The sequence below is a fragment of the Papaver somniferum genome, unplaced genomic scaffold (genome assembly GCF_003573695.1).
Source record: "Papaver somniferum cultivar HN1 unplaced genomic scaffold, ASM357369v1 unplaced-scaffold_83, whole genome shotgun sequence".
Lineage (NCBI taxonomy): Eukaryota > Viridiplantae > Streptophyta > Magnoliopsida > Ranunculales > Papaveraceae > Papaver > Papaver somniferum.
This window is the reverse complement of record NW_020651304.1, coordinates 3,649,913-3,668,331: the sequence shown is the minus strand read 5'-3', so window position 1 is coordinate 3,668,331 and position 18,419 is coordinate 3,649,913. Positions and strand designations below refer to the sequence as shown.

At 38.9% G+C, this 18,419-nt stretch overlaps 2 protein-coding genes across 2 annotated transcripts; both read left to right on the top strand.

Moving 5' to 3' along the window:
- The first annotated feature begins 13,538 nt into the window (after positions 1-13,538).
- On the top strand, positions 13,539-14,380 carry LOC113345786. The gene is made up of 2 exons (XM_026589459.1): positions 13,539-13,912; positions 13,960-14,380. The coding sequence occupies exons 1-2, from the start codon at positions 13,539-13,541 to the stop codon at positions 14,378-14,380; spliced, it is 795 nt and encodes a 264-aa protein (XP_026445244.1).
- Positions 14,381-14,434: 54 nt separating this feature from the next.
- LOC113345785 lies at positions 14,435-15,274 on the top strand. The gene is made up of 2 exons (XM_026589458.1): positions 14,435-14,738; positions 14,802-15,274. The coding sequence occupies exons 1-2, from the start codon at positions 14,435-14,437 to the stop codon at positions 15,272-15,274; spliced, it is 777 nt and encodes a 258-aa protein (XP_026445243.1).
- The last annotated feature ends 3,145 nt before the right edge of the window (positions 15,275-18,419 follow it).

Here is an 18,419-nt window from a genome sequence, read left to right as displayed (position 1 = left end):
TTCCAAACTCGAGCGACGGGCTGAAGGAGAAGAAAAAAAAACCCAGAGAAAAATCAATGGAGATCGAGAAGGATTGAGACCGTTAATCGTTGATTATTCTTTTACTTCGACAAGAAACCGTATCATATTCTAAAACAAATCCATCTCTGATTTCGAGGGCGCAAAATCCATCTCTGATTTTGGGTTAGGTAATTCCTCACCTCTCTTTGATTTTTTTGATTAGTTCTTCTGATTTTTTGATGATTTCAGTTTAGTTGGTTGTTAATTTTGTTGCTTAATTCTTCTCCTAATATATACTATCAATTGCCGTCCTCTACTAACGAAATCCATTAAACCTCTCACCTTTGATAGCTCAATAACACCTGTTTTTATTGATAGCTCCAGAAAACACACCTACTTCACTTCATCGTCTATCCAACGAGTAATTCTAACATTGATAGTAGATTTCAGATTTGGAGAAGCTCTTGGAACTGCTCTTCTTTTTTACTGAACCTCTTCGTTGATAGAGAAAAGTGGGATTATATGGACGATTTAGTCACTTATTATTGATATTGTATCTGCCCTGGATTTATTTGGTTGTTGATTATTTATGGCATGTATCATCTAGGACTATGACTATGTTACTTCTAACTGTGAATCTTGGCCACATATCTGGGAAGGGTCTTGAAATACATTATAGAAGAGTATGTCTCTTGTTCTTGGCCACATATCTGAGGAAGCACTGAGACTCTTTGGAGACATGAAAACAAGAGGTGTACGTCCTTCTATATACATTTACCGTGGATTGAAGTAATTTGTTAAATTTGTCTATATGATTGCAAGGTACAGTTTGTATTTTGTTTTTTGAGGCTTTAGCTGTTAAATTTTTTCCCTTAGATCTTGTTATTTGGTTTAGAAATTTGGAAAATCTAGGGTTTATTTTTTGGTGCTCGTGATCTTTTATTTGATGAATGTTCTGCTCATAGATTTTTTCTTCTTTACACATTAGAATTTGATTTCTCTAAATTGTTGTAGACTTGGTTATGTGTGGACTTATAAGCTATTCAATTTTGGGTCACTTAAAGTTGCATACCGTATCTTGATTATAGTAATGTTCACTCTTCATGGATTGGTGAAGTTATAATTATTTTGTGTGAATGCTTGTAAACAGGAAAGTAATGGCACCTCATCGGAGTTGGGTAGAAGCTGAAGATAACGTATTGGTTGATATATTGACGGAACTTACGCTCGATGGCAAGTGGAAAAGTGATACCGGATTTAAATCGGGCTACTTGAAATTTATTGAGCAGAAACTAACTGAGAAACTACCAACTTGTGGGTTAACTACTACCAACATCGATTCTAGAATCAAGACTTTGAAGAAACATGCGATGGCCATCAATGAAATGGTAACTATTGGCAGTGGGTTTGAATTTGATTACATCAACAACAAGCTTGTGTGCGAAAAAAGTTTATTTGATGACTGGGCTAAGGTATTTTCGAAACTACTGAGTTATTCATTCATGGTAAACTATATGTCAGAGGCTGTTTTCTTCCCTGTTTCATAACATCTAATCCATAATAACTAAAGCGGCATGTTAGTAATGTGGTCATAGGCTTCTATCACTGCAGACCGTATAATTTCTTTCTCCTCACCTTTATGTTCACTAGTTTACATAATTTATATTTAAATATTTTGTCATGGCCAATTACATATGAATGTGTATATATCGAAACAGACACTCAGATATAGAATCTTAGTATCAATGTTTTAGGTAACTTACGTGACATCTCAACAATAACGTGTTGGATTTGTGGTACACCTTGAGCAGTTAGTTGTTCGTCCTCGTCAGTACCTGTCCTTGATATAGTTGGAGTTGATTTTAGGTAACTTACGTGACATCTCAACAATAACGTGTTGGATTTGTGGTACACCTTGAGCAGTTAGTTGTTCGTCCTTGAGCAGTTAGTACATACAGACATTTCATGGACAGATTGTAGTGATCAGCGCAACAAGTATCAAAACAAATACGAACGACGTGACAATTGTCGTCATAAAAATAACAGGGCGAGAATAGTCGGTATAAATCACTTGGCATATCATTTAAATGAAAATTTGGCGATCTTTTTGTGGCTGTGTGCCGTTATCTTTGTCTTCTTCAGGGCGCATATTGATTGTGGATAATATATGGATTTGTGGATTTGTGGTACACCTTGAGCAGTTAGTTTCTATTTCAGAGATGTTTTTCAGTAGTCTAACCACAAGCGCAAGCAATATATCATCGTTACACCTGATAACATTTTCAACTGTTAGGTCATGTATAAGTAGCACAAGTCCTGTATAAATGTAATCTGTGTTGTTATGCAATGGTAATTACAATCATGTATAAATGGTAATCACCTAGTCTGGTAACAAGTTTCTGTTTGTTGCTTTTGTTCTTGCAGTCTCATACAAATGCAAAGGGACTGTATGGGAAAGCATTCCCTCATTTAGATGCATTAGTTGAGATATTTGCTGAAGATAGGGCAAATGGTAAAGGGGCTGCTTCACTTGCTGAAGAACTAGAAGAGATCGAGAAAGAAGGCGAAAAAGAAAAGGAAGAAGAAAATGATCAACAACAAAGTAATCAGTCCGAGTCAAATAGTGGTAAAGGTAGAAGGAAAAGGGTACGTTCATCATCCTTTGACATTGTATCCGGTGAATCAAGTGGAGATTCAAATGGCCTTAGTTTGATGGCTAATTCGTTTAGAAAATTTGTGACGGGTACACTTGATCACTTTGAAGCGGTTCGTGTGTCCCTTGCTCAAGAAGCCGATGTCAATAAACACTTGTTTGAGGAGTTGAATAAGATAGATGGGCTCACTGAAGATGAGGTGATAGATGCCGCATCTATTATTCTCGATTCATCTACAAAAACAAAGGTTTTCTTCGGCATGGGGGAAGAAAAACGATCCAACTATGTGAAGAACAAGATTCTTAAGTAATGTAGTTTATGTTTGTGAGTGATGTTAGGAGGAACTACTAGAAACAATACTTTTCAGTCCTTGCTGTTTTAGTATTACAACTTGTTTGTTTAGAATTTTTTGAATTTTTTGAACTACTAGAAACAGTATTTTGGTTTAGAAATTTTAAATTCAAACTTTTAGAATTGGTTTGTTCTTAGCTCTCAAAGTTTTAAAGGGGAGGAAGGGTACTAAAGTGATTTGGGATTTATTGATTACCCTGTAATTGGATTATGTCAACCAAACAATAATATTTGAATCAAGAATCTCATTCTTAGGAATCCAATTCCTGAAATTGGATTACCTTGTAATTGTATTCCTGGGCTTCCAAAAACTTGAACCAAACTCACTATAATTATCATAGGATATCAGCTCAAAGAATAATACGACATACACAAAATCAGCTGATCATTATTGCACCCCAAGTCCAAACAGATGCACCTCCGATCAACGGCAAAAACGAATTTTGTAAAAAGCCAACGACTGTAAATGCACACAATCAGAGACAATTATTCCCTTTCTCTGAAATTCCAAGAAGATTCACAAAGAGAAATACGAAAATATGCATACAGAAGACAGAGCATTAATGCTTATATTTTGGTAAAAATGATACTATTTTTCAGTACCCATAAAAGGGCTCTCGCATAAACAGTTATAGTTGCAAGTTGTTAAATGTGTGCACCATTCATCACAAACTTTAACATATATCTAGCACATAGGAAAACTTGATCATTTTATACTAACATCTAAGCTTCAAGAGAGAGGACTTAAGAGTTGGACAGAATTGGGACTTAGAAATGAATATCCAAGCCTAAATATACAAAAATGAAGACTAACAACATCACTTGAGGATGCTATCACTACAAAATAGAAGGCATCTTGGGACGGCCAAAAAGCGTCCCAAGAAGCCCTAAAACCGTCCCAAGAAGCATTTGTGGCGGTTTTGTGTCCGTCCCCTATTCTACCGTCACTAATACTTTTTTGTCATACTTTCTTTTAGGGACGGCCTAAAAATAGCCTTAAATTAATTATCACGTGACCTATAAGGACGGTCAGACCATGAACATCCCAAATAACCATCTCTAGGGATGGTTTTGAAAAAATGGCCGTCCCTAGAAGCCACGTGTTTTGTAGTGTATTCTAAGGCATTTAAAAGTAGTCAGGCAGGATTCTGATAATCATTCCCACGGTAGTTGAGTACTTACAATATTCAAAGCAAGCAGTTTTGAACTTAGATGCAATTTTGACTAGCTAGATTGGTTGAGTGCAATAGTTTAACATACATCCATCATATAACGACGCCCATACCACGAGAACTTAGCAAATGCATCAAGCTAGATTTTCATTTTCAAATAAAATAAGAGATTGAGATCATTACTACATGTTTGTGGGTGAAAACTATTTCTGCTGGTTTTGGTAAATTTGGGTGTGTGGATAAGAAATGAACCTAAACCCTAAACAATGCACTGCACGGGAATACTTTTGATTCGAGAGATCAATCTGTACAATCCTGGCCTAAACCAAGAAATTGTCGTTCCAGGCTTGCTTCGGCACAAAGTGAAGGAGAAGGGTTGGTATTAGGGAGGGAAGCGAAGAGAGTGTTGAGACCAGAATGGTTAATTATGAAGATGTGGCTTATTTTATGACTTGTATCAGAAAGTGGAACTGGCTTGCAGAGTGAGAAGCTATCAGTTCTTGGTGATTTCTGGATATTATGTTGTTGCCGACCAAAAACTTGTTGTTTTGGTGGAAAATAGTTGAAGCCTATTTATACGAGTCATATTTAAACGTACCCTGGTCTCGTAGGAAGTGGGAACGATTGGTTGATGGAAGAGTGGAGTAACGTATAACCGTCAGAAACCCATGCTTCCATGATGAAGGAAGTGGATCCGTTTACACCCGTTACTTCTTGACGCCACTAATTATCCCGCTTCATGACACTTTCTTATAACGGGCGTATTGCACGCCGCACGTTGTAAACCTCCAGACCAATACCCTGATGAGTATCCCCCAGTTTGTGACATGTTTTGATGTCTCGAGTGCTTTCGTGAAAAACGTGTAGCAGGTTTCTACGCGCGGAAAGTGAAAGTCAAGAGTCTTGCCGCAGGAAAATAGCATGTGATGCTATTAGGCACGTCTTAGCTGGTCACCTAAAACTTGCCACAAGTCAGTTCAGTGGCGAACTTGGATGGCTGAGATTTCATCTCATGAGGAAGGGCAGCCGTTGATTATGGCTACCTTTTGTTGGCGCCTGGTAACGGCACAATGGCGTTTTTGGTGTATGCCAGTGACACTGCGACATGACTGGTATAGCTCGTGCATGCCAGTGGCACGGTGGTATAAGTGGCGCCTGGCATAGCCATGGCCACGAGATTTAAGCGGCTGGTCCCCTAAAACTTGCCACAAGTCTGCCAGTTCAGTGGCGAATTTGGATGGATGAGATTGTATCTCATGAGAAAGGATGGCCATTGATTATGGCCATATCTTGTTGTATAGCAAAGTGGCGCCATTGGCATAGTGGCGTCTGGCGTAGCCATGGCATAGCGGCATGCCAGTGACGTAGTCGTGGCAGCTGTTTTGGCATATTGGTGTTAGACCCAAATATGGCTCTGGCAACATTGGACCTGTTGCTAAGTTAAACTTAAGTCCTTAGGAGAATCACTTAACCTAGTTGGCATGGCGACTTTAGCTAAGCTAGGGTTTGGCGTATCGAAACCTTAATTAGCACGTGCCTGGTGTGGCTGACATAGTTGGCGCATGCCGGTGGCAGGATGATGCAAGTAGCGCCTGGCGTACCCATGTCCGCTAGTTTTTGGCACATTGGTGTTAGACCCGAAATGTGGCGTGGCAACATTGTCCTTGTTGCCACATCAATCCCAATGCTCTTGGGAATGTTACTTGGCTTGGTTGGCGTAGCAACTTTGCCTAAATTAGAGTTTGGCATGCCGAAACCCTAATTAGTGTGTGTGGCATGCGGACGCGGCATGGCGACACTTATGTGCAAACGGTGCCATAGCTGTGCCAAAGGAACTATAGCAAGGTCATGATGTGGAAACGACCACAGGAGTAAGGATTTCCGTGGGTGGCTATGAATGACGCCATTCCTAGGACTTCATGGGTCTCACACGACTTGCGGCATGTTTTGGCATGCTGCCACAAAGTGGCATGTTAGCATGCCGCTCATCTCATTGGCGCAACATGGCACGTTCGGCATGTCGGCGCGGTTTTTGGAAAGTCAATTGGCTTCGTGACCATATGGCGCAGTTTCCCCTTTAACACTGTGGCAAGTTTAGAGCAACCTGATTGGTCAAAAAAGAGGGCCGGCCAAGCATGGGTGTGGTTACTCTTCTGGTGTGAGTGTGGCGGCTTTAGAGCGACCTGATTGGTCGATGAGAAATAGGGCCGACAAGTATGGGCCCAGACACAACTTATGTGTGTGTGGCGAGTTTAAGGCGGCCTGATTGATCGAGGGAAATAAGGCCGGTTTAGGATGGGGCGTGGCCAATGGCAAATGGTGCTGGCTGGCTTAAGGCATGGCCACACCTCCCTTTACTACTGCTCCTATCATGAGGCTCCTTGTTTTCTGACTATGGGTAAGATTTTGCACCTACTAATCCATGGAGGATTAATTACCTAGTTTTCCTAGGCTTAATTTCGACAAGCAAAGTCTGATATACTGCGCAAGGCGCAAAACCCTAACTTTTGCAAATTAGTCAGGGTAATTGATTGAATTCTATGTGTTGACACAAAGTTCTTTAAGTTCATTGCCAGAGAGCAGCATGCTTTGTGATTGAATACCTTATGCAAAGACCTTATCCTTGATATATGGAAGTTCGTACTACTCTGCTGCGAGTGAACACAAATTGTCATGCCATATCAACATTAAGGGTTCATCCGGGGAACATAGCACAGAAAGCATTCAAAGAAACTTATATTAAGTGAATATAGGCAAGGTGCCAAAATTTACAGAATATATGTGATTGTTGCTACATGCACCAATCTGGGTAAATTTCATGAGAAAATATTGAGTTTCTCAATAAGTGTGCCAGTGAAGAGGTTGAACACTCATCACTTTTACATGGCTTTGTCTCTTTGCAGAGTGACGACCTATTAAATGCAGGGTTTTTACAATTTTAGCCCTCCTGCTTAGCACGTAACAGTGGCATTGTTGCGTGGTAAGCATGAGATGGTGAAAAACAAGAGTAAAACCGAAAGGGCAAGACGTGAAAATATTTCCAGGGAAATTCGACTAACCTTTGGCGGAAGGCATGAGGAATCCGTAATCCTTGTATTTGCGACTCTGCATAATTACGGCTTGGCCATAGGGCGCTGACGTTGGCGCTGGAATTCTAGATACTGATCGGCAGAGATGGCGCTGCGACTTGGTCCGCGAATCGATGGATGGAGCTAGATGGCTAGGTCACGGAACGTATGGAGATGGCGCTTGGATTCAGTTAATGAAATGATGGAAACTGGCTTCAGTCCGCAGAATGGTAGAATCTGGCTTCAGTCCGTGGAATGGTGGAAACTGGCTTCAGTCAAACAATGAGGATGGAGCCGGCTAGATCGCAGAATGGGTAGAGATAGCGCGGCTTTGATCACAGAGTGCTGGAGTCGTGACGCTTCTTGTCTGGTGGAGCGCGCGGAGATTGTGCTGCTTTGAGCGGTGAAGATGGCGCTCCTTTGGCTAGGTCACGAAATGGCAGGGAGCGCCTGGCTGGCTTTGCGGGCCCGGTTGCCTTCTTCTGTGCATGACCCGAAAGAGGAAACCTTCTTCTACTCAAACTCAAAAAATACAATGTATATAAAAGGCGTTGTCCACCCTTTTATTTTCGTATCACTGGCTTTATCTTTGTAGTGGCAAGCCTCTTTCTATCAGTAGTCCAGGTGAGCCAATTATCCTTTCTTTTATATAGATCCTCATAGAATTGCGTCCATCCTACTCACAGGTACCGTCTCGTGTCTCCTCTCATAGTTCTCCATTTGTCTTCTTCATCACGTAGATTGCCGATACATACATAATGTATTTTTTTTGTAGCATATAATGGGATCTTCTGGTGATGATCATATCTCTGACTCTTCGGAGAAATTTTTTGAAGTTGACAAACCCAGATTTTCTTCACACGAGGAGGTATTAGATAAAATCAACTCTTTTTTTCGTGAAGCTGACCGGATTATATGAGGCATGTCTCTCACCCATCTACGCATCGTGAGGATGCGTGCTCAGGCTTTCATGGCTTCGATGGACATGGAGAAAAAGTGGATATATGATGAAGCATCTCAGCGCGTCGGGAAATCTCAACGTGATGGAGTTTCTCCACAACCCAGTGCCAAGGCTGAACGATTCGCCTCTCGATTGAAACGGCGAAGGATTGAGCCCAAGAAACTTCTAGATGAGAGCCAGTTTAATTACCCTGTCCATAATGGTATCGTAATCCTCGATTCTGAGGTGGACGAACCAGAGCATTCTCAAGAGGCTGTGGTTTGCGAGACTGAAGCAGTTTCTGAAGTGGATGCCGAAACTGTTGTTGGGGAAGTCGGAGCGACCGCTGAGGATACTGTCAAGGCATATGGGGAGGCGGCGGAAGCATATGTTGGAGTCGTTGTTGAAACGAATTCCGGATGGGATGTTGAAGCTGCTGCTGAAACAGCTTCTAGATGGGATGTTGAAGCTGCTGCTGAAACGCCTTCTGGATGGGGCGTTGAAGCTGCTGCTGAAACGACTTCTGGATGGAATATTTTCTGTCGGAGAAAGTGTTGGGGCAAGTGCTTGAAAAATCTCTGATGGAGGTTGTGAGAGCATTGCTCGGTCGAACTCGCATGCGTTGCTATATCAAGCATGTTTGTCAATGTTAGTGATCAAAACTATAAGTCTTGATTTCTAGCCTATTATAGCTAAAGGTCTCGGACTAGGATAGAAAGTGTAGTTGAGCTCAAGACTCCATGGAAATCATCATACAAGACAAAGGACTACTCAAGGAACTGGTGGAACTTTATCGACTAAAAGGTATGTGGAGACTTGAACTTATCTGTCACTCAAAAGTCTATTTACTCTATCTCCTATTCTTGAGACAAAAGTCGTTTTGATATATAGACTTTTATTATACACATTTGCTATTTCGAGACGAGTTTAACTCGCCTATCTATTTCTCGAAATATGTGTTGGTAAGCTTTCGCTTTAGCCAAATTCAGCTTTACCTAGTGACGAATGTCATGTTATGTAACAATCACTTTGGAAATTGCTATGACGAAAAATGGTCTGTGAATAACGGCTATATAACGTCCTCTGAGAATGTTTCAATGATTGAAATGAGGTTTAGATTACATAACCATTGGAAGGATATAAGCATTGTTGTGGAAACACATATATGTATAAGTCCTTATTCCTTGAACCAAAGTTTGCGAACTTTGTTGATCAAGAGAAACGAATGTGGCGTGAGCCAAGTCCGCGAACTCAGTCCGCGAACTGGCGGAAGTTCTCGAGCCCAGATTTTCTACTGGAGTTTGTGAACTCCTTCCGTGAGGTTAAGTATGCGAACCCAGTCCGCGAACTTGAGTAGGTTATATCTAAAATAGGTTGTTCTTGAACTCATGTTTATATAAACTAAGGAATGCTTTTGCAAACCGTGGCTATAAAGTTCATGAACCGATTCGAGTGAATTAAACCGTTTTTGCTTCGATTGTGTCTTGTGTAGTTACATGAGATCTAAGCAATTAAACAACTCTCTAACTAGTTCACTTGAGTCATTTGGACTAGTTATGTTGAAGAAGAATATGGTGGATATGAAAGTGATCATATGGCCAACCATCTGGTTAACTATTGTTGAACCAACAAATGTTAATGTTTGGGAACAGTTACATAAACCCAAAATTGGACATTTCATTTGTGTTTAACAAGCTAAGGTTTCGATCCAACGATTGAGAAATATTAGCTTGAATCTAATCAGGTTTTTCATCTAACGGTGAATATTGAATGCTTTGTTACCAAGCTAACATTAATTTCAAACCCTGATTTGAAAGACTATATAAGGGAGAACTCTAGCAACTGGGAAACCTAATCCCGACACCTTACGTGTACTAGTTGCATAAGCTAGAGTCGGTTCTCCTTTAACCATTGGTTTCTTCTTCTAAACCAGGTTAACGACTTAAAGACTTCATTGGGATTGTGAAGCCAGACCGATACTACTTTTCTTCTAGTTGCGTGATCTAATCTTGTCGTTTCTATCGTTTTGAGTACAATTGCAATAATTGGCTCGAGATTTATATCTCTGATAGGAAAGATAGAAAAGTAATCACAAACACTTCGTCTCATCGTTTGTGATTCCATAATATCTTTTTTCGATGCGTGGATTAAGATATTTGTGAGGTGATTGATAATACTAGGCTGTTCTTCGGGAATATAAGTCTGGTTTATCAATTGGTTCTCGTTCACCTTGAGTTATCAAAAGACGGAACAAAACTCGTAGGTATATTCGTGGGAGACGGATTTATCTATTACCTGTGTGATATAGATTTGTTTATTAAAATCTTCGACTTTGGGTTGTAGCAACTCTTAGTTGTGGGTGAGATCATCTAAGGGAATCAAGTATGTAGCATCCTGCTGGGATCATTGGAGTAGGAGCATAACTGTACCTTGGATCAGTGTGAGATTGATTGGGGTTCAACTACAGTCCAGACCGAAGTTAGTTTGGAGTAGGCTAGTGTCTGTAGCAGCTTAATACAGTGTGTGTTCAATCTGGACTAGGTCCTGGGGTTTTTCTGCATTTGCGGTTTCCTCGTTAACAAAATTCTGGTGTCTGTGTTATTTCTTTTACGCATTATATTTGTTTATATAATTGAAATATCACAGGTTGTGCGTTGCTCAATAAATTAGAATATCCGACCTTTTGGTTGTTGATTTAAATTGATTGACACTTGGATATTGGTCTTTGGTACCATCCAAGTTATCTCTCTAGTATTTGATAAAGACTCGCAGATTTGTATTTGCTTGAGTATATATCAAACCGAGAGATTGAGATATAAACTCTTTGATATACTTTTTATCTAGATTGAGTCTGACTGTCTAGTTGATTCTCTAGAAAGTATATTGGATTTTGTCCATACAGATTGCTAAGCGAAATATTGGGTGTGGTTGTTGTACCCCCGCTATTTCAATTGGTATCAGAGCAGGCAAACACGTTTAAGACCTTACAAGTCTGTGTTTGTAGCGATCTGACTCTATGGAAAGAGGTGCTATCTCAATTAACGTACCACCAGTCTTCGATGACTCTGATTACTTATGGTGGAAAATTGTTATGCGAGCTTTTCTTCAAGCACGTGATTTTCAATAATGGGTATATGTTGTTAATGGATATAATGCTCCCGTCGTGGCATGTTGAGACGTAAACATTCCCAAGTCTATTGGTGAATACACCTCTGACGAAATAAATGCTGCAAAGCAAAATTCCGACGGTTTGAATGCCATCATACATGCCATTTCCCCAAATCTTTAGCACCATGTGTCAAATTGCACTAAGTCGCAAGAAGCTTGGGATATCTTAGAAACCGTTTTTGAAGGTAATACCAGTGAAAAGGAAGCTAGGATTCAAAACCTTAAGTCTGATATTCTTTAGCACCATGTGTCAAATAGAGGCAAGTACGTACTTTTCAAGTCCGATATTCTTTCGCTCGTTCCTCCAACAACTACAACAAGGTGAATTTTTTCTTAAAGATCGCTTTTCAAGAAATATTCAAGAAAAAAGAGGCAAGATGTAGGATCAGAATCTCGCACAGAATAATATGCTTGCGAAATTATTAACAACACATCGCGAAGACATCGCAGGATGATTTCAGAAACGACATAACAGATGACATCAACTTAAACATGAGAAAAGTGTGATGATCTTGCAAAAATTAGGAATGTTGCGAATGTTACATTTGTAAGCTTGCGGAAATACCGCAAGCCAGATCCGAAATTAGGGGAAATGTTAGCTGTACATTAGCTGTCATCCACTATGTAAACACCTATATAAAGAGAAAGGAAAGAGAGAGAGAGGAGATAGATAATCAGAAAGAGAGACACACTTTAGGAGAGGATACATTATCTAGAGAGAGAAAGTAGAATTGGTTGTATTATTATTATATCCTTCTTCTTCCTTCTTCAAGAACCTAGAGCTCCAAATACTCATTAATGGAGTCTCCATGTAATCAAGATGTAATTACAAATAATCATAGTAAAACCTAACACCGTGGATGTAGATCAAATTGATCGAATCACGTAAACCTTGTGTCTCTTTACAATTTTAGCATTCTTATCATCATTTTTATGTTTGGATCTACAAATTATTACAAGGGGTGTGTTGTAGGATTTCCTGCAACTACAAAGAGAGTATGGTCGAATCATTTTGATAGACAGAGGTATGTGGATTCCTCTCAATAGGAAAATGGTGGACAAATTGTTGTTCACCGCAACGCAACTTGATTGTGTTTTTTTGGAAATCTTGTCTCATGTGCCTGATCAAAATAGACAACGATTTTGTACCTCTCAGGCTTTAGGAAAAGTTTTCTTTCTTCTTTTCTTAGTTTTTGTTCTTCCCTGTCTATCAACAAAGGAGCGTTATTATCGACAATTCGACTCTTTATAGGGTTGTGAGTTAGACGTGTACAAACCTGTTTAAAGGTTTCGAAACCCTACATTCCTTTTTCCTTCCTAAAAACCTCTTTTTATCTCAAGATTACTTGTTGAGTACAATTTGTGATTGCCTCTCACAAACCCATATGTATGGATACTCCAAGCATGATATCTTCTGATGGAAAAGATGTTAATATGGTTGTTAAGCCATCAATCATGAAGGAAAAATAGAAATCTCCGTTATCTCCTACCTTGAAAAGAAAAATAAGGAATGTGAGGAAGCCACGAGTCATTCCTTCAAACTCTCAGAAGTTTTCTGGTGTTCTTGAAGAGTTGAAGGAGATTCAACAAATAAAGGCTTTTGTGTATAAGACTCATGAGATTCAGAAGGCCCTGGTTCGACAACAACAACCGAGAAGGTTTATTGATATAAACTCCTACCTTAATGAACCTTATATCCCAATGGTTGTTGACGACAAGGAGTTCGGGGATGATAAAGAATTCTTCAAAGGTCTTATTGCCTAGTAAATATTCTATTTTTCTTATTTTGTTTAGAAGAATAACTAGAGTTTGGAATAGTCATTATTGTGATTACACATAGCTATGCCCAACGTTTTCATCTTCATGTTTCTAGATTTATTGGTTTAAATTCTAAATTTGTTTGGAAGATGATTTTTGCAGTATTAATCTTTATGGGTTTATATATTGTAATTGTTTATGGGACATGTATGTTTGCGTCCGTGAACTATGATTGTCCCATATCTTGTCAAAAGTAAAGTCTTTCGTAAGTCGATTTCATATGTTGCTAAAGGAATGAATGGACTTTTGACAAATACAAAAGTTAAGCCTATATTGTCAATTATTGATGGAAGATAGGTTAAAATCTTTTGTTTTCAAGGATTATGTCTATTGAATGTCGTTACGCGAATAGTGATGGAAAATAGTGATGGAAAATAACATCAATGGCATCGCTCGTGATGAGGCCAGGTGCAAATTGCAAGAGTTAATTAAGGAGTTCAAGCAAGATATTTTTTGTCTGACAGAGCCTATAGTGCATTATTCTGTTAATTTTTTACACGAATTATATGTTGATGGTTATAAAAAAGAAGTTATTCATAATGCGGTTGGTTCGTCTAAAGGGAACATTTGGATTTTTTGGTTCATTGGTATGACTACGCCTGTAGTTGTAAATTCTAGTAGGCAAGCTATTACTGTTGAAACGGAGGGTGTCTTGGCATCCTTTGTTCATGCTAGTTGTTTCCAAGTCACTCGAAGAAGGCTATGGCAGCAGCTTTCTTCAGTTAATATTAATACTTTGTGGTTAGTAATGGGTGATTTCAACTGTGTTTTGCGTAATGATGGAAAAGGGGAGGCCGTGAACCACGTACTTCAGCCATTAATGAGTTTGGTGATTGGATAGATGATAATGATCTTTTTGAAGATGATTTTTTAGGTACTAAATACACTTGGGCTAATGGTCAATCAGGTGTACGAAGAATCCTTTGCAAGCTAGATAGAGCTATTATTAACGAAGCGTGGTTAAACAAATTTGAGAATTGGTGGTGTAAATCTCTTCCTCGTGAAGTTTCTGACCATTCTACTCTTATTGGTTTTCCTTTTGCTAATTTGAGACCTAAAAGAGCCCCTTTTAGAGTGCAAAAAATGTGGTTTTCTCACCCTGATTTTTTGCGCATGGTTAGTGAGAGTTGGAATGCTCATGTTTCTGGCTCTCCTGCTTTTATATTCCCTTTCAAGCTCAAAAGGCTTAAAGCTGCCATGAAGGAATGAAATTTGAGAGTTTTTGGTAATGTTTATGAAAGACTCAAGCAGGCTAAATTAACTATGAAATTGGCACTTAGTATTTATGATGAGGATCCCGAGGATGTTACGAAGCTGAATTCTGCCAAGGAAGCTTCAGTAATTCTTCAAGAAATTCGTGCTCAACAATCCATTATGTTGAAGAAAAAGTCAAGAAATAAATGGTTGATGGAGGGTTCTAGTAATACTTCTTTCTTTCATGCCAATATTCGAACTCGCAGGAGCAATAACATGATTTCAGAATTGGTTGATGATAATGGGAATGTTCTCATGGATTGTGACCAGATTAGGGATTATGCGGTTTCTTTTTTTGGGTCAAAATTCAATGGTATTGAACATCCAATTGATTAGGATTTATTTCAATATGATCATAACACAATTTTTGTTGAAGATAGACAGAGAATGGATGATATTCCTACTATTGAAGAGATGAAGGTTGTTGTTTTTGATCTTGGCACTGATAGTGCACCGGGACCTGATGGTTTTTCTGGTTGCTTCTATAGACATTGTTGGGAAGTGATTCAACAGGATCTCTACAGTGCTATTACTTATTGTTGGCAGCAACAAATGATTCCTCAAGGTACTAATTCTAGTCTTTTGATTTTATTATCCAAGGTTAGAGGAGCCAACACTCTTCGTAACTTTCGGCCTATTGGTCTTAGTAATTTTTTATTTAAATTTTTTACTAAGATCTTGGCTACAAGACTAGGTCGTGTACTTGATAATCTTGTTTCAGAAGAACAAGTTGCTTTTATGAAAGGGATAAATATTCATGAAAACATCAGTGTGGCCTTGGAGATGGTGAATGATCTTAAAACTAAGCGGAAAGATAGCAATGTTGGTCTAAACCTAGATATTACTTAGGCTTTTGACACGGTCAGCTGGTCTTTTGTCTTCGAGGTATTTAGAAAGTATGGTTTCTCTCAGAATTGGTGTTCTTGGATTCATTCGATTCTTAGTTCGGCTCGTATTTCTATCCTTCTTAATGGCATTCCAGAGGGTTTCTTCAAGATTAATAGAGGATTAAGGCAAGGTGATACTTTATCTCCTCTTATTTTTGTTCTAATTGAAGATGTTCTTAGTAGAAACCTCACTAAGTTATTTCTGGAGAAGAAGATGAGGCCCATGCTCTCAAAAAAAGGTATTTCTCCCACTCACCTTTTCTTTGCGGATGACATAATGATTTTTTGTAAAGGTAATATGAAGAGTTTGAATAATCTTCTTGCCTTGCTTGGTAAATATCAAACGGCCTCGGGCCAAACTGTTGTCATCAAAAGAGTAAGGTTTCTTATGGTGGTGGTTCCTTGAGCCATTGTATAACCATCACAAATCTCCTTGGAATGGAAGTTACCACTTTTCCAGATAGGTATTTGGGTATTCAAATTATGCCTGGCGCGGTGAAGTATCGTCACATAAGCATGTGATTGATAAAATTAAGAAGCAACTCTCGGTTTGGAAAGGTAAAATGCTTTCTTTTCAAGACAGAGTAGTTCTCATTAATTCGGTGATTGCAAGTTATGCCATTCACAACATGGTTGTCTACAAATGGCCTAAGAAGTTCATTCAACAAGCCGAAAGAGCTATTCGTAACTTCCTTTGGTCTGGTGATGCGGAGATTGCAAGGAAGTTTGTTGTTGGTTACCCAAAAGTCTGTTGCCCTTTAAACGAGGGTGGTATTGGTATTACTAGAATGGAGGTTACAAATAAGGCGCTGCTAATGAAGTTATGGTGGAGTATTCGTTCTTCAAATAAGAAGTGGGCTCGTTTCTTATGGACGAAATATACTACTAGAACTGGTAGAATCAAGATGTGGGAGTGAATTCTTCAATTCTTCCGGGCATCAAGATGATTCACTCTATTGTGGATAAAAATACTAAAGTTCTTCTTGGTGATGGGAGGTCCACATCTCTTTATTTTCATGTGTGGTATGGGAATGAGAGCATTGCTGACATGCTTCATGAAACTGACCTTGATAGTTCTGTCATGGTAAATGATATTATTGTGAATAATGGCTGGCAGTTGCAGGGTGACCATTTGCAGCATTTGGTGCGAGCGGGTGTGGACTTAAACAATCTGCCGGTACTGCAAGGAGGTAGTGATTACAGGTTTTGGATGCCTGATATGAGTGGCAAGTTCTTAGTTGCTTCGGACAAGCAGATCATTAGAAAGAAGTTTACAATAGCGTATATGTATGGCCTGTTGTGGAGGAAAGCAATACATCCAAAGCTAGCGGCTCAGAACTGGAAACTGGCTAGAGAAGCGTGTGCGACACAAGACAAGATCAGAAGAAGATTCAAAGTTGAACTTGCTAATAGGTGCTATTTATGCAAGCAAGCCGAGGAGTCATTGGAGCATATTCTGTGGAGCTAACCTTTTGCGATTCAAATCTGGCAATGGTGTTCGGTTTTGTTTAATCTAAGGCCTCATTATGATTTTGTGAACTCTTACAAGTCAGCTAAAGGTAGAAGTCGCATTATCAAGGATTTGTGGCTGTTAGCAAACATGGTTATTCTTTCGGAACTGTGGCAGTCAAGAAATTTGGCTTGCTTCCAAAACGCAACAACTAACATTCACTTCTTTAAGCAGCGAGTTTATCATTTGATTCATGAATACTCTGTTAGATTGAAGAGTTATATGCGCAATAATTCAGATGATTTGGAGATCTTGAACTGCTTCAGGGTGCGTCATAGGCAAGTTAAACTAATGCAGCTGATTGAATGTTTATGGATGCCGCCGAATAGAGATGAACTGTGACTATGTTGCGATGGTGCTTCCAAGGGAAACCCTGGTATTGCAGGTGCTGGTGTGGTTGTGCGAGATGATGATTGTAATTTTTTTGGGGTGATGAGCATTGGCTTGGGAAGAAAAAATAATTTTCTAGCAGAAGTGTATGGAGTCATTGTTGGTTTATAATGGGCTATAAAATGGACAATGCGCAAGGTCTTGGTAAGATCTGATTCTATGGGTGAAATTATGGCTTTTGAGAGTGATAATTTTCCTTGGTTTGCAAGACATAGGTGGAGGAGGATTCAAGATAACTATGATTCCATACGTTTTGTGCATACTTATCGTGAAACTAATTTTGCAGCTGATGTTATGGAAAAGAGAGGCTTCTTATTAAGGAATGGTGAAGGGATGAACTATGATGAGAGGCCTTATTTTCTATTAAATTAATCTTATCAAAATACACAACCAAACTAATGTGATTTGTTATCGAAATACACAATTTGAATCCAAATTAATGCGACCTTAATTTCGAAAGAAAAGAAGGATTTCTTTGGACATAACAAATCACATACAAGTATGAATTTGAATCCAAAATACTCAATTAAATTAACCTCAAGAGAACCATGATTAACTAATATGATTTGTTATCACTTACGTTCAGCATTTTTTGATTAAATTAATCATGGTTCTCTTGAGGTTAATTTAATTGAGTATTTTGGATTCAAATTCATACTTGTATGTGATTTGTTATGTCCAAAGAAATCCTTCTTTTCTTTCGAAATTAAGGTCGCTCTTGTTGTTCTTTCGGGAATGACATATTATGGGGGAGAGTTCTTTTGAACTTACGCTTAATTGCCAAATCTTTGTGGGGAGTGCGTCTGTGGAATATTATAGGGATTATCTTGTATCTTTAAACTCCTTGATGAATGCATTTAGCTTCGGCTTTATGATTGCAAATATACTCTTGCTTTCTTTTGGTCATGAAATGTCTCCTTCGGAAATTTCAATAGGATCCCGTTATTGTACCTTTGCCAATTTTATTGACAAAAAGGGGGAGAATTAATATGTAGTTCACACTACAAATACATATGGTTTTCGGATCATTATGTAATGGGGAGTGGTTTCCATGTGAGATGGAAAGGGGGAGTGATACATATCACCATAGTATTGTTGTTGAAGTTGTGATATAATTGGACTTTGACGCTGTGTAATGATAATGTGACACTGTATAACAATGATTGAGAACTATTGTTTCCTTGTTGTTATAGCTACGGAATTTCAA